Genomic DNA, 13,917 nt, shown 5'->3' with positions numbered 1-13,917 from the left:
CACACAAGTGCAAGCAGTTGCAAAAAAAATGTACCTGCCAAAGCATAATTGAATCTTATYAACCACCAATTTGATACCAGGTTGTTTTGAAATCAATTAGGAGAGTGCTGCCTGACAGTCGAATAATTCCTGATTTGAAGGTAAGTTTTGACATTTATGCCTAGGCTATGTTGTGTGAAAAATGAAATACTCCTGAAATAGGTCGGTCAAACAAGTGTTGAGGTTGAGCGTTAGGCCTATCAGACCTAATTTGAAAACCAACTAGAAATTGTAAAATAAAATATTCTAATTGTACATACTGACTAGCCTACCTATAGTCTGCATCGAATTAACGTTGAACCAACCTTTGCTTCTGTATCCTTGCTGCAAGGTAGACACCACATGCGACAATACCGAGGACGGAGCTGCTGTATTATAGTGCCCCAAGGCAATGCTCCTAGTCAATATCTTCTACACACTCGCTTTCGCGCTCCCATTTGAGCTGGATATGCGCTGTCTGCTTGTACCGCTATACACAGAGAATTGACATACAGACACACCACGGACACACACCAGGTAGGAATACCAGATTTATTCTCTAATTTCAGATACCATATGTTGTATAATTAGTATGAGTAGGTTTTATTTAGAAGGCTATGATTATTGGGCTTTGTAGTTGTGTTGTGTCAATGTTTGTAGCCTATTGTCACAATTGGTCCATAGACACCGTTGTCCATGGGGAAACAGTGTAATGTGTTCTGTTATTTGACATTCATGGAATTTGTGTGAAAATTAAATTACAAATATTTATAATATTTTACGACTATATTATCTTATATAATTAAAACAGCCTACTCATTTTGGAAGATTGTTATGAAACTGTCACTCAAAATTATTTCATTACATTATTTCAAAACATTTTTAATTCACAGAAGGAAATTACTTGAAGGGTTACTTTGTATAGATTTTTGTGATTTTCATACATAGACTAAAGTTGTATTTTAGGCTTAATTGTTTATAGGATTAAAAAAACTCCTTATGTATAACATTGTGATAACTTGGGTTTAGACTATCTATCAAAGTCTAATTTAGGACTGAAGCCCAGATATTTTTGAGAAGTGTAGAAATAAATAATGTGTTATTTGGATATTGAYTGTTTCACAATATCATCAACAATATCATTAATGTGAATTCCTTTTGCAACTCAAAAAAATGGAGAGGAATGTTTTAATGGTTAACTTCACAGATGTATTAATATCACTGCATATTAATTCAATAAATGTAACACAAACAATCCCCCATAATGTCAATGTCAAACATTCAGATGTATGTACATTCTATGTACTGTATGTGTAGTTGAATATAGACCATTTTTATGAGGCCCCGACACACTATCACAGTATTATCAAATAATAACTAAATCTAGATTAACAACTAATATTCATGTTGAATTCTTATATATTCTCCCATCCTCTTTTTCAGGACCTTCTCCTTAGTTGAAGTTGACAGAAGACATTGGATCATCACTCAGTCTTCACAGCAAGCCACCATCTTAGGTAAAGTCACATCCCTTATGAATTTAAAATAGAATGCAAAAGTATAACAGTTATACTCTCTGTATTAGTCAATATATAACTATAACATAAAGAGAGTAAATAGAAAGGCTGATTCTGCACTCTATAAAATGTAATTATTTCCTGTCTGTGAGTAGCCAACATCTCATATTGGTGCCATTTGATACATTTGCACCCTTCCCCCAACCCATCCAATGTTATAGGTTTTGTTTGTTATTGCACGCAACTTGTCAATGCTTTTAGTGATGTGAGCTATCTTAATTGAAACAATATATGTTGAAGCTGAAGCGATTATAGGCTTGTCTGACCAGGAACCCATAAAAGCTTAAAACAAGGATAGGGGACCGGAGGGGAGGAGGGGGTCGAGGGTTTGGTGGCCACTAACAGTGTCCAGCAGTGAAAAAATCTAAAGGAAAAATGATTTTTATTGATTGCCTCCTAATAGCAGCTGTTAGGCTCTATTATGAGCTCAGAGGCCAGGTCAGAGCCTCAGGGGTAGACGAGCAGGATTCTGCAAAAAGGCCTGCCACCCTGTGTTAGAGTGAGTTTTGTTATCCCTCTTGTACTGCAATGAAGTCGAGTTCAATTTATGTCTATCTGTCCTGGTGTGATGTGCGGCGTGATGTGCGGCGTGATTGTTTAATAAAAGTTTATCGTATTCTTAAACAAGTCTTACCTCAGCCCGGACCCCTAAACATCATACAGGCTTTCATCCCTGAACGACCACAGGAAAAATACAAAATAAACGATACGATTACAACGTTTCTTTCTTCCCCCCCCCAAATAACACTATACATTTTTGTGGAGTGTTTGAAATTGGTTTGAGCGAGTTATTCATAAGGTTAATTAAACTAAAGTGATTATTATGTTGAAATATGGAAGAAAGTGGTACTCTGTTGAGATAAGACAGTAGTTAACTGTAGATAATTCAATTTATTGGTCTTGTATTTATCTATAAAAAKAATGGTGAGACAACGCTGCATACAATTATGGTATTTAAATCAGCCGCATCAGTTAATAGAGTAGGTCAAGTGTGTAAAACTTTATTTTACATTTTTATGTTAAAATCTATTTGACATTTAATCTGCATTGTCCAATTGTTTTGTTTACCTTTGGGAATTGTGAACTACCATAGTTATAGACGGACACATTTCTTGATGACATTTTCCAATGTTTTTTTATTTATTTTTTACGAGTGGCAAATATATATGATTTCACTAAAGAAAACTTAAGTAGTTTCTGAAAATATTGTAACGTTGCCATATTTAGTGCACTGGCTTATTAAAAAACAAATCCCTGATAATCAGAATACATGACAAACATTACATTAGAAATAGTTCACATATTCACACAAGGAACAATTTATCTTACCTGATATTTATTTGAAAAAAATGTTTCATGACCTAATAACCACCTCTCTGAGTCTTTGGGATTCATTAAAAAAAGTAGCACGAGTATCATTTAGTACCAATTCTTTACTCCCAAAACGTCACAATTGTTACCATGTAATTTTACATGTAATCCTACAATTCCAGCTGTAATAAATCTCCCCTCTTATCTGTCCTGTGAAATGGATGAAAGAGTGTATTTAACTTTGAGAACACCACCCCAACTCCAAAAGCACCGAAGTAGGTAGAAAAGTGGGTGAGAGGAGAGCAGTTGAACTCGGTGCGATGTGCCCTGACCCAAATCCCAGCCCTGACACTAACGATGCCCTATGGGCGTGACGCCAGGCTCTCATTAAGAACCAGGGCCCATGCCCCCACTAACCCCAACACCCGCCCTCTTAATTAAACCATCACCCTGGCCATGCTGCACCGGTAGCCGGCCTCCATGGGCCCAGCCCAGAGCCCATGTAGCCAGGCCAGGGCCGTGAGTGGAGCCCCCTGCACAGGTGCAGAGCCCCCCGGGGCTGCCTGTCCCCCCCCCCCCGGGCTGCCTGTCTGCCCCCCAGCACTGGGACATGCTAGCGCCTGGTGCTGCACTGGAAATAATGATTAGTGGCAGGTACAGTGAGAACAGAGCAGTGGGGGCCTCCCCGCAGTTGGGTTAGTGGCAACTCAGTTCAGCAGCTCAGGCAGACAACACATGATGCACTCTCATAGACACACATATGAGCATGCTGATACATAGCCCCCCAATGCAGATAATTAGACAGTAGTTAACTGTAGATAATTACATGTATTTATCTTGTATTCATGTATACACAAAACATAGTTTCCGGGTCAGATAGAGAACGTGATCAAAATGATCAATACTTTGCATTTATGTACCTTTTTWAAATGTTTTTATTTGTATATTTGTTAGGCAGTCCACAAGTAAATATGATATGAACTGAATATGAAATTATATTTATTTGTATATTGCACCTATAMTTTATTTACTTTTTATTGTTATTTAATTAATCTTTATTTAACTAGCCAAGTCAGTTATTTTACAATGACGGCCTACCCCGGCCAAACCCTCCCCTAACCCGGACGACGCTGGGCCAATTGTGCGCCGCCCTATGGGACTCCCGATCASGGCCGGTTGTGATACAGCCCGGGATCGAACCAGGGTCTGTAGTGACACCTCTAGCATTGAGATGCAGTGCCTTAGACCGCAGCGCCACTCAGGAGAAAAACCCACCCCCAACAAAAATATGACAAAAATTTGAATAATTGGCCACAACATTTCGGTTGACTTTCGATTGAATGTATGAGATGATTCTTTAATTTATGTTAATACTCATCCCTGAACATTTAATTGTTATGTTATAATAAAACAATATATGTATCTTGTATTCCACAGCTCCTACCCACCTGGATCCCAGGTTAAAGAATCTTTAAAGTTATGTATATAAAGGCTAAAGAAATGTACTACATCTAGCCCGAGAAAGAACGAGAGCCTGCATCCCTACAGCCTCATCTCTCCAAGACTTTCACACACCTTCTCCTCAGAATAACCTGCATTGTGAGGACAGAATTATGTCCCCCATCATGTCCAAGGAGGACCACACGTGCAAGCACAAGGAGCGCAAGCCCAAGAAGCCCCACTACATCCCACGGCCATGGGGCAAACCCTACAACTATAAGTGCTTCCAGTGCCCCTTCACCTGCATGGAGAAGTCCCATCTGTACAACCACATGAAGTACAGCCTCTGTAAGAACTCCCTGTCTCTGTTAATCGAGTCCGACTGGCCATACAAGAAGGGCAACCTGCTGCACCTGGACCAGCTCCGGCCCCTCCAGCAAGCCCACTCTCTCCGGACCACAGTTGGGAAAGAGGAGCACGAGACAGCTACAGGGAATGAGGAGAGGCCCCGGCAGCAACGGGCCATGGAGGAGGAAGGGGAGAGCCCGGGAGGAAAGGAGGAGGAGGAGAGTGGACAAGGAGCTGAAGTCACTGAGATGACCAGAGAGAGCTCTAACAGGGGCTCAGAAGGCACAGCCAAGACAACCAGTAAGCGTCCTGAGCCGGACCTACTGATGACTGATATGTTCTCCCTGGAGGACCAGCTCTTGAGAGCACACTCGGTGGAGAACCAGCTAAAGCACTACAAGCTGTCCAATACGTTCCTGACTGCGCCTGGCCTGCTGTCGGAGCAGTGGCGCCTGCTTGCCACCAGCCACACCACGGCCGAGGGCGCCCAGCCCAGAGTGAGCGACTCCATCCCCTGCTACCCACCTCCACCCGGCCTGGTGGACTACCAGGACCTCACAGAACTCAACCGGTCTATCCTTGGGGTGGGATACCCCCTGAGCCCCAGCCTCTTCTCCTATATGAATTCAATGAATGCAATCCCCACTGCTGACACCAATATAACCGTACCGACTCAAGCGCAGCTAGCCCAGCTCCCCTTCCTGGCATCGGCCGCTCAGCTCTTGCACCCGGCATCCGGTGTGCACCATCCCACCGACCGGACCCTCCTGCCGTCCCGCTTCTACTACCCATTCCTCTGCGAGCATGCCTTTGGAGCAGCCTCCACTAAGAGTGACGTCAACAAGGTTCTCAAAACCTCTGCGAATGGCCTGGAGCCCAACCCCAGTTACCAGCCCAAAGTCAACTTGTGGAAGGTGCCTGCTCTGAGGCCAGGTACCACCACCACCTCATCCCCTACAGCATCACCAGACCCTTCCTACAGGACAGGGGACAAGCTCCAGGCTGCAGTCAAGGAGGGGAAACCAGGATGGGGCTTCAAGAGAACAGGGGCCCTCTTGGGGACCCACGAGCCCCCTGCAGAGAAGAGGCCAGCCCTCGGGTTCACCCTGGATCTACTCAAGAACATTCAGAACACCACACCCATCTCCATGGCAACAGAAAAGCTCTTCCTCCACAGCAGGTAAGATCTTACTTTTATAAATATAATTTTGGTTATTACTGTTTCACTATATATTTGTCATATTATTCGTAATTGACTTTGTATTTTCCTCTCTGAAATCTCTGATTTCTAAAATGCATTTTCTTCTCTTTTGTGGTCTCTCCATAGTTTTACAAATGCTCAGTCTCAGTCCYGGCCAGCGGAGCAGTGCTACACAAATAACTCCGTGAGCCCAGTCAGTGAGTCGCCCTCTCCTCGGCGTTGTAGAAGACCCAGCAGCCAGGACTCTACCATCGGCCAAGGGACGGGGGAGGCATCCTCAAAATCAGAATCAGCTGCTGCCCTCCTCAGCAACCTTTCCAACGCTCTACAGGAGTACCAGGATGCCGAATGCAAGATCTCCCACCTGGAGAAAGAGGACCTCATCGCTCAGGGACACCTATGGGAACACCTGAACAAGATCCGCAGCGAGCTCTCCCACATCCACCATGCACTGGAGAGGACAGCTCGCCAGACGGAAGGACCCCTGGATCTCTCCATCAAGAAGGAACAACCCGTGCTGACTGAGGTGGTCGCGGCCGGTTACCAGGGCCTCATGGGAGCCTCACTTAAAGACGACATCACCACGGAGACTGAGGAAGACGATGAGGAGGCAGAGGAGGAGGAAGCGGAGGAGGAAGCGGATGAGGAGGAAGATGAGAATGAGATGAGGAAGGAAGCGATGAAGGCTTCGTTAGAGCGTCGAAAGCAATCGCTGGACGTGCTGATCAAGATGAGTCAGGCTGGGGTGCAGGTGGTGAAGACGGAGGTCCTGTCACCAGGGGGGTTGGGGTTGAGGCCAAGCCAGGCGGAGGGTCTTTGGCCAGGCAGGACCACCAAGTGTGAGGCTGACTCCAGCGTGCTACTTTGCACYGATGGACGGCCCCTCGCGGTCTTCACTGACTTCCCCCCCTCCTCCAACAAAAACTCCAAGAGGCCCCTGTCCATTCAGCGACTAGGGGTGCCACAATGTCTGCCAAGCCCCCTGACAGCAACAGACTCCTAAACCTCTCCTGAGAAGCTTAATTTCCCAGCTTGCCACGCTCCTGAAAGCCCTCCTGAAGACAACACACTTTTGTTCATGCACTCCTTATGACTCTCACTGTCCAGGCAAGAACTCTCACCACTAATATCCTCTCAAAACACCACCGCCATCTCCCCCAAAAGATAACAAAGATTAGCACCTTAAATAAAGGTGGGGGGATGAAGAAGTGACGAGGAATGACAAATGCACTAAACTAAACATGTTGATTGTTGATACAGGATTATTTGGGAAAACAATTCAAATGGGCAGTAGCGATGCTTGAAATGTTGTTGTAGGACAAAAAATAAACTTGCACTTAAAGAGCGACACTGAACACATGTAAATGAAAATATGTTTTATGATCGAAGGTATGAATCCTCTTACAATTCTGTCCCAAGTTGAGAGACAATCCTTTGAACTGMTTTGTACATATTGTAATGAATTTGATTGATGTAATTAAAATTAATTAAGAAGTTAATGTTATGTTTTATATGAATGTCGTCTTGTTGGATTGTCTTGTGTGTCTGATTAAACCATTGCACCGTACACGTCCACAGTACACATCTGTAACAAATGCACTTCCATTTATTTGAATAAAGAAAGAGATTGTGTATTAGGTGTTGTAGACTTTTGCTATTCTACTCTTTGTATGGGGCATTTTGAGTGAATAAGTGAATGTATAGTGGCATTACACAGTGAAAAATACACATTTATTTTGCAAGAGCATTTGATATTCTACAAAAGATATATCAAACCCTGGTTATTTTGGCTAAGACCCAGTAGGGATGAGACAGATACCCCTCAATGGTGTATTGTGCTTTCCTGCCCTTGCCTTTTGGAGGGACAATCAAGCTCAGGATCACAACTAATACAGGGCAGCAACACGACTCTGTTCATATACAGTACTGTAGTCTAACCCATGTCTACACCAATCCAATACTTCTAAATGTGTGGGGAGTAGTGAATTAGAGCACACTTCGGGAGAAAGGAGAGTGTTGGGACGCAACGCCTCTATCTAGCAGGTATTCCCAAACGAGGTACTCCACAATGCCGTCGGGGGTACGCCAAATAAAAAGGTGATTCATATATATATATTTTATATTCACATTTTCAAACAGTACATTTATATTTTCCAACGGGGCTATACATTTTGGTGAGGTTTTTTTCTCGGCTGAGTAGCCTTGTTTCACTGCCAAAAAGAAAATTAAACCATCTTCTGTTCAGCGAAATAACAACACAATGTCAAATACCGGTAGCCAAGTCAAATAATCACATTAACCGTTACTCTCTTGCGGGAAACCTTCACTCTAGCGCAGACATTTAGAAACAAAACATGACAATTTGAAAAATAAGCCACRGGAGATTTTTTAGCGAGAATAAAGACGACGTTTGAGTAGTAAGACATGTATAAAAGCAACCATTAATAAGAAGGGGCTAGAAGCGTCTTATATGGTGAGCTACCGAGTGGCTAGGACAGGCAAGCCCCATACCATTGTGGAGGACTTAATTCTTCCTGCTGCCGCAGATATGGCTGGGACAATGCTGGGGGAAAAGGCCAAAAAATCTATACTTTATCTGTCATGCCCTGACCTTAGAGATCATTTTTATGTCTCTATTTGGTTTGGTCAGGGTGTGATTTGGAGTGGGTATTCTATGTTCTATTATTTGTATTTCTATGTTTTGGCCGGGTAGGGTTCTCAATCAGGGACAGCTGTCTATCATTGTCTTTGATTGAGAACCATACTTAGGTAGCCCTTTTCCCACCTGTATTTGTGGGAAGTTGACTTTGTTTATGGCACATAGCCTTTAGCTTCACGGTTTGTTTTGTAGTGTTTATTGTTTTGTTCTGCGTCTTTTCGAATAAAAAGAAAATGTACGCCCACCACGCTGCGCCTTGGTCCTCTTCTTTCAACGGCCATGACAGAACCTCCCACCACCAACGGATCAAGCAGCGTGGTAAGGAGGAGCAGCGTGTTCAGGATTCATGGACTTGGGAGGAATTCCTGGATGGTAAGGGACCCTGGAGGCAGGCTGGGGAGTATCGCCGTCCACGGGAGGAACTGGAGGCAGCGAAAGCAGAGCGGCAGCGTTACGAGGTAACACGGCTAGCAAGGAAGCCCGAGAGACTAGCTTAAAGTTTTCTTTACTGACCATCATTTTCACTTGTCTGACTGCTTGCATGATGACGAGTTTCTCACACCTATTGTCACGATCTATCACAAGGATGACGCTGGAGAGACGAAGCAGGTACGGGGAGTAACATTTAATAAATAACGGACATGGAACGAGACATAAACAGCTTAGCAAACAGAAAAAACAATCAATGCAGAAGCAGGGAACAGAGCTGGGGAACTGACACATATAGGGGAGGAAATGAACAGGTGATAAGAGAGTCCAGGTGAGTCCAATAACGCTGATGCGCGTGACAAGGAAAGGCAGGTGTACGTGATGGATGGCAGGAGTGAGTGATGCAAGGCATTCTGGCGCCCTCAAGCGCCAGGGGGAGGGGAAGAGCGGGAGCAGACGTGACACCTATCTAGTTTTTTCTCGCCTGAATGATCTGAATCTAGGATTACAGGGACTCTCCGCAACTATATTCAATGTGCGGGACAAAATTGAGGCTATGTTTAAGAAGTTGGAGCTCTTTTTTGTCTGCATTAACAAGGACAACACACAGGTCTTTCCATCATTGTATGAATTTTTTGGGTGCAAATGAGAATGTCAAATGTGATGTAGTGCCTGAGTGAGCTGGGTGCGCAATTATGCAGGTACTGTACTTTCCCGAAATGGATGACACAAACAACTGGATTCGTTATCCCTTTCATGCCCTGCCTCCAGTCTACTTACCGATATATGAACAAGAGAGCCTCATCGAAATTGCAACAAGCGGTTCTGTGAAAATTTAATCAGAGGCCAGTGCCAGATTTCTGGATAGGGCTGCGCTCAGAGTATACGGCCTTGGCAAATCACGCTGTTAAGACACTGATACCATTTGCAACCACGCACCTATGTGAGAGTGGATTCTTGGCCCTCACTAGCATGAAAACTAAATACAGGCACAGACTTTGTGTGGAAAATGATTAAAGACTTTCTCCAATACAACCCAACATTGCAGAGTTATGTGCATCCTTTCAAGCACACCCTTCTCATTAACCTGTGGTGTGTTATTCACAATTTTTGATGAACAAATAAGGTTTTATATGTAAGATGACTAAATAAAGAGCAAAATGATTGATTATTATTATATTATTATTTGTGCCCTGGTCCTATAAGAGCTCTTTGTCACTTCCCACAAGCCGGGTTGTGACAAAAACTCACACTCATTCTTATGTTTAATAAATGTATTGTGTAGTGTGTGTGGCAGGCTTACAATGATGTAAAAAAAAACATTTGAGAGTGCGCTGACCCTGGTGGTAGAGGGGGTACGCARCTGGAGGTTGAATGTTTGAAGGGGTACGGGACTATAAAACGTTTGGGAACCACTGAGCAGGGTTTCCCAAACTTTTTTGGCCCATGACCCCATTTTGATATCTGAATATTCTCGCCACCCCAACCATGTGAAAATAATTATGTAATTAACAGCCATTGTTAAACATTGTATTTGGGGTGAAGGTAGTCAATTGAAAAACATTAACAGTATTTCTGATTGTCTTCTCAACTCACCATCACATACTTTAAATGTGGGGCTATGACAGTCAATTGCAATAGTCTGACATAAAGTCTCATCTCACCATTTCACCATGAGATGGGTGTGCTTGAAACATATCGCGTTGGAGGTTCTCAAAGTCAGGGGGCATGGTCAACAGTGCGCACCTCATCTTGCTCTCACATCCAACATGGATCAATATTTTGTTTTAATGCAGACGAGGGCACTGAATCCAGCTTCACACTGATGTAAGCTGGTGAAGTGGAACCRTGAGTTTTATGGTGCTTTAAAGACAACTGGGAACTTGGAAAAATACGAGGTCAAATCATGACRTCAGTGATCTTCAGGTCGGAGGCCCAAGTTCCAGAGTTGGAATTCCGAGTCAGATGACCGTTCAAAACGTGTTTTTCCCTGTCGGAGCAATTATTATTTTTTGATTAGGGAGGTCACCGCTCCTTTGGACATGGTGATGCAGGGGGGTCACASGGAGAGAATTAGTCTCTTCCTTATTGACTCTCCTGCGTTTCCCGTGCTGCTGGGCCTACCCTGGTTTGCTTGTCATAATTCCACTGTTTCTTGGCAACAGAGGGCTCTCACGGGGTGGTCACGAGAGTGCTCAGGTAGGTGTTTAGTGGTTTCAGTTGGTGCTACTACGGTGGAGAGTTCAGATCAGGTCACCACCGTGCGCATTCCCCCTGAATATGCCGATTTGACTCTCGCCTTCTCCAAAAAGAAGGCGACTCAATTACCACCTCGTCGACGGGGCGAGGTGCAATAAACGGTGCAATAAACGGTGCAATAAACGGTGCAATAAATCTCCTGGTAGACGCTGCACTTCCCAGGAGTCACAGGCGGATACGGAGGCTATTATAACATATGTCCCCGAATCCCTGCGTCAGGGGTACATTCGGTCCTCCACTWCACCTGCCTCCTCGAGTWWMTTTTTTGTGAAGAAGAAGGAGGGAGGTCTGCGCACAAGTATTGACTATCGGGGTCTGAATCAGATCACTGTGAGGCATAGTTACCCGCTACCGCTCATAGCCACAGTGATAGAGTCAATGCACGGAGCGCGCTTCTTCACCTAACTAGATCTCAGGAGCCCTTACAACCTGGTGCGTACCCGGGAGGGAGASGAGTGGAAGACGGCATTCGSTACCACCTCAGGGCACTATGAGTACYTCGTCATGCCGTACGGGTTGATGAATGCGCCATCAGTCTTCCAAGCCTTTGTAGACGAGATTTTCAGGGACCTGCACGGGCAGGGTGTAGTGGTGTATATTGATGACATTTTGATATACTCCGCTACACGCGCCGAGCATGTGTCCCTGGTGCGCAGAGTGATTGGTCACCTGTTGGAGCATGACCTGTACATCAAGGCTGAGAAATGTCTGTTGTWMCAACAGTCCGTCTMCTTCCTAAGGTACCGCATTTCCACCTCAGGGGTGGAGATGGAGAGTGACCGCATTTCAGCCGTGCGTAATTGGCCGATTCCCACCACGGTAAAGGAGGTGCAGCGGTTCTTARGGTTKGCCAACTACTACAGGAGGTTTATCCGGGGTTTTGGTCAGGTAGCGGCTCCMATTACCTCACTGCTGAAGGGGGGCTCGGTACGCTTGCAGTGGTCAGCTGAGGCGGACAGGGCTTTTAGTCACCTGAGGGCTCTGTTWACCTCGGCTCCCGTTCTGACCCATCCGGATCACTCTTTGGCGTTCATAGTGGAGGTGGACGAGTCCAAGGCTGGGATAGTAGCTGTGCTCTCTCAGCGCTCGGGTATGCCACCGAAGCTCCGCCCCTGTGCCYTCTTCTCAAAGAAGCTCAGCCCAGCGGAGYGAAACWATGACGTGGRGGACGGGGAGCTGTTGGCTGTCGTCATGGCCTTGAAGGCGTGGAGACATTGGCTTGAGGGGGCTAGACACCCTTTTCTCATCTGGACTGACCACCGCAATCTGGAGTACATCCGGGCGTCGAGGAGACTGAACCCTCGCCAGGCAAGGTGGGCCATGTTTTTCACCCGTTTTGTGTTTACCCTTTCTTACAGACCAGGCTCCCAGAATGTGAAGGCAGACACATTGTCYCGGCTGTATGACACAGAGGAGCGGCCCATGGATCCCACTCCCATACTCCCCGCCTCCTGCCTGGTGGCGCTGGTAGTGTGGGAGCTGGACACGGACATTGAGCAGGCGTTACGTGCAGAGCCCGCTCCCGTCCAGTGTCCCGCTGGGCATCTGTACGTCCCGTCTGCTGTTCATGACCAGTTGATCTATTGGGCCCACACGTCACCCTCCTCTGGTCATCCTGGGATCGGTCGGACAGTGTGCTGTTTGAGCGGGAGGTACTGGTGTCCTACCTTGGCTCAGGATGTGAGGGTTTATGTTTCCTCCTGCTCGGTGTGCGCCCAGTGGAAGGCWCCTAGGTACCTGCCCAGAGGTAAGCTACACCCCTTACCCGTTCCACAGCGGCCTTGGTCGCACCTGTCGGTGGATTTTCTGACTGACCTTCCACTCTCACAGGGTAACACTGCGATCCTGGTCGTTGTGGATCGTTTCTCTAGTCSTGTTGTCTCCTCCCTCTGCCCGGTCTCCCTACGGCCCTACAGACTGCGGAGGCCTTGTTTACACACGTCTTCCGGCACTACGGGGTGCCTGAGGATATAGTGTCTGATCGGGGTCCCCAGTTCACGTCTAGGGTCTGGAAGGGGTTCATGGAACGTCTGGGGGTCTCGATCAGCCTTACTTCAGGGTTTCACCACGAGAGTAATGGGCAGGTGGAGAGAGTGAWTCAGGATGTGGGCAGGTTTCTGCGGTCCTATTGCCAGGACCGTGGGCGGAGTTCGTGCCCTGGGCCGAGATGGCACAGAACTCGCTTCGCCAGTCCTCCACTAACCTCTCTCCCTTCCAGTGCATACTGGGGTACCAGCCGGTTCTGGCGCCTTGGCATCAGAGTCAGACCGAGGTTCCTGGGGTGGACGACTGGTTCAGGCGAGCGGAGGAGAYGCGGGAAGCTGTCCGTTTTCACCTTCAGCAGGCCGTGAAGCACCAAAACGTGAACGCAGAGCGCCACCACAGTGAGGCGCCGGTGTTCGCACCGGGGGACCGGGTCTGGCTCTCAACCCGGAACCTGCCCCTCCGYCTGCCCTGCCGGAAGTTGGGTCTGCGGTTTGTGGGGTGGTGGCTGTTCCACTCCAGGAGTCTGAGGTGCAGGAGATTCCTCCGCCCCTCTGGACATCGGGGGGGCTCCGGCGTACTCCGTTCGCTCCATACTGGATTCGAGGCGTCGGGCGAGGGGCCTTCAGTATCTCATGGAGTAGGAGGGGTAYGGTCCGGAGGAGRGGTGCTGGGTTCCGGTCGAGGACGTG

The 13,917-nt window shown here is 46.4% G+C and overlaps 1 protein-coding gene across 1 annotated transcript; it reads left to right on the top strand.

Moving 5' to 3' along the window:
- Positions 1 to 455: 455 nt before the first annotated feature.
- LOC111967969 (proline-rich protein 35-like) lies at positions 456 to 7,527 on the top strand. Its single transcript, XM_023993441.1, has 4 exons — positions 456 to 555; positions 1,462 to 1,535; positions 4,344 to 5,874; positions 6,022 to 7,527. The coding sequence occupies exons 3-4, from the start codon at positions 4,520 to 4,522 to the stop codon at positions 6,896 to 6,898; spliced, it is 2,232 nt and encodes a 743-aa protein (XP_023849209.1). The 5' UTR covers positions 456 to 555; positions 1,462 to 1,535; positions 4,344 to 4,519; the 3' UTR covers positions 6,899 to 7,527.
- Positions 7,528 to 13,917: the final 6,390 nt, after the last annotated feature.

The sequence above is a fragment of the Salvelinus sp. IW2-2015 genome, linkage group LG8 (assembly GCF_002910315.2).
Source record: "Salvelinus sp. IW2-2015 linkage group LG8, ASM291031v2, whole genome shotgun sequence".
In the NCBI taxonomy this organism is placed as follows: Eukaryota; Metazoa; Chordata; class Actinopteri; order Salmoniformes; family Salmonidae; genus Salvelinus; species Salvelinus sp. IW2-2015.
Note: the sequence above shows the minus strand (reverse complement) of the source record. Positions and strands in the feature narration are given on the sequence as shown.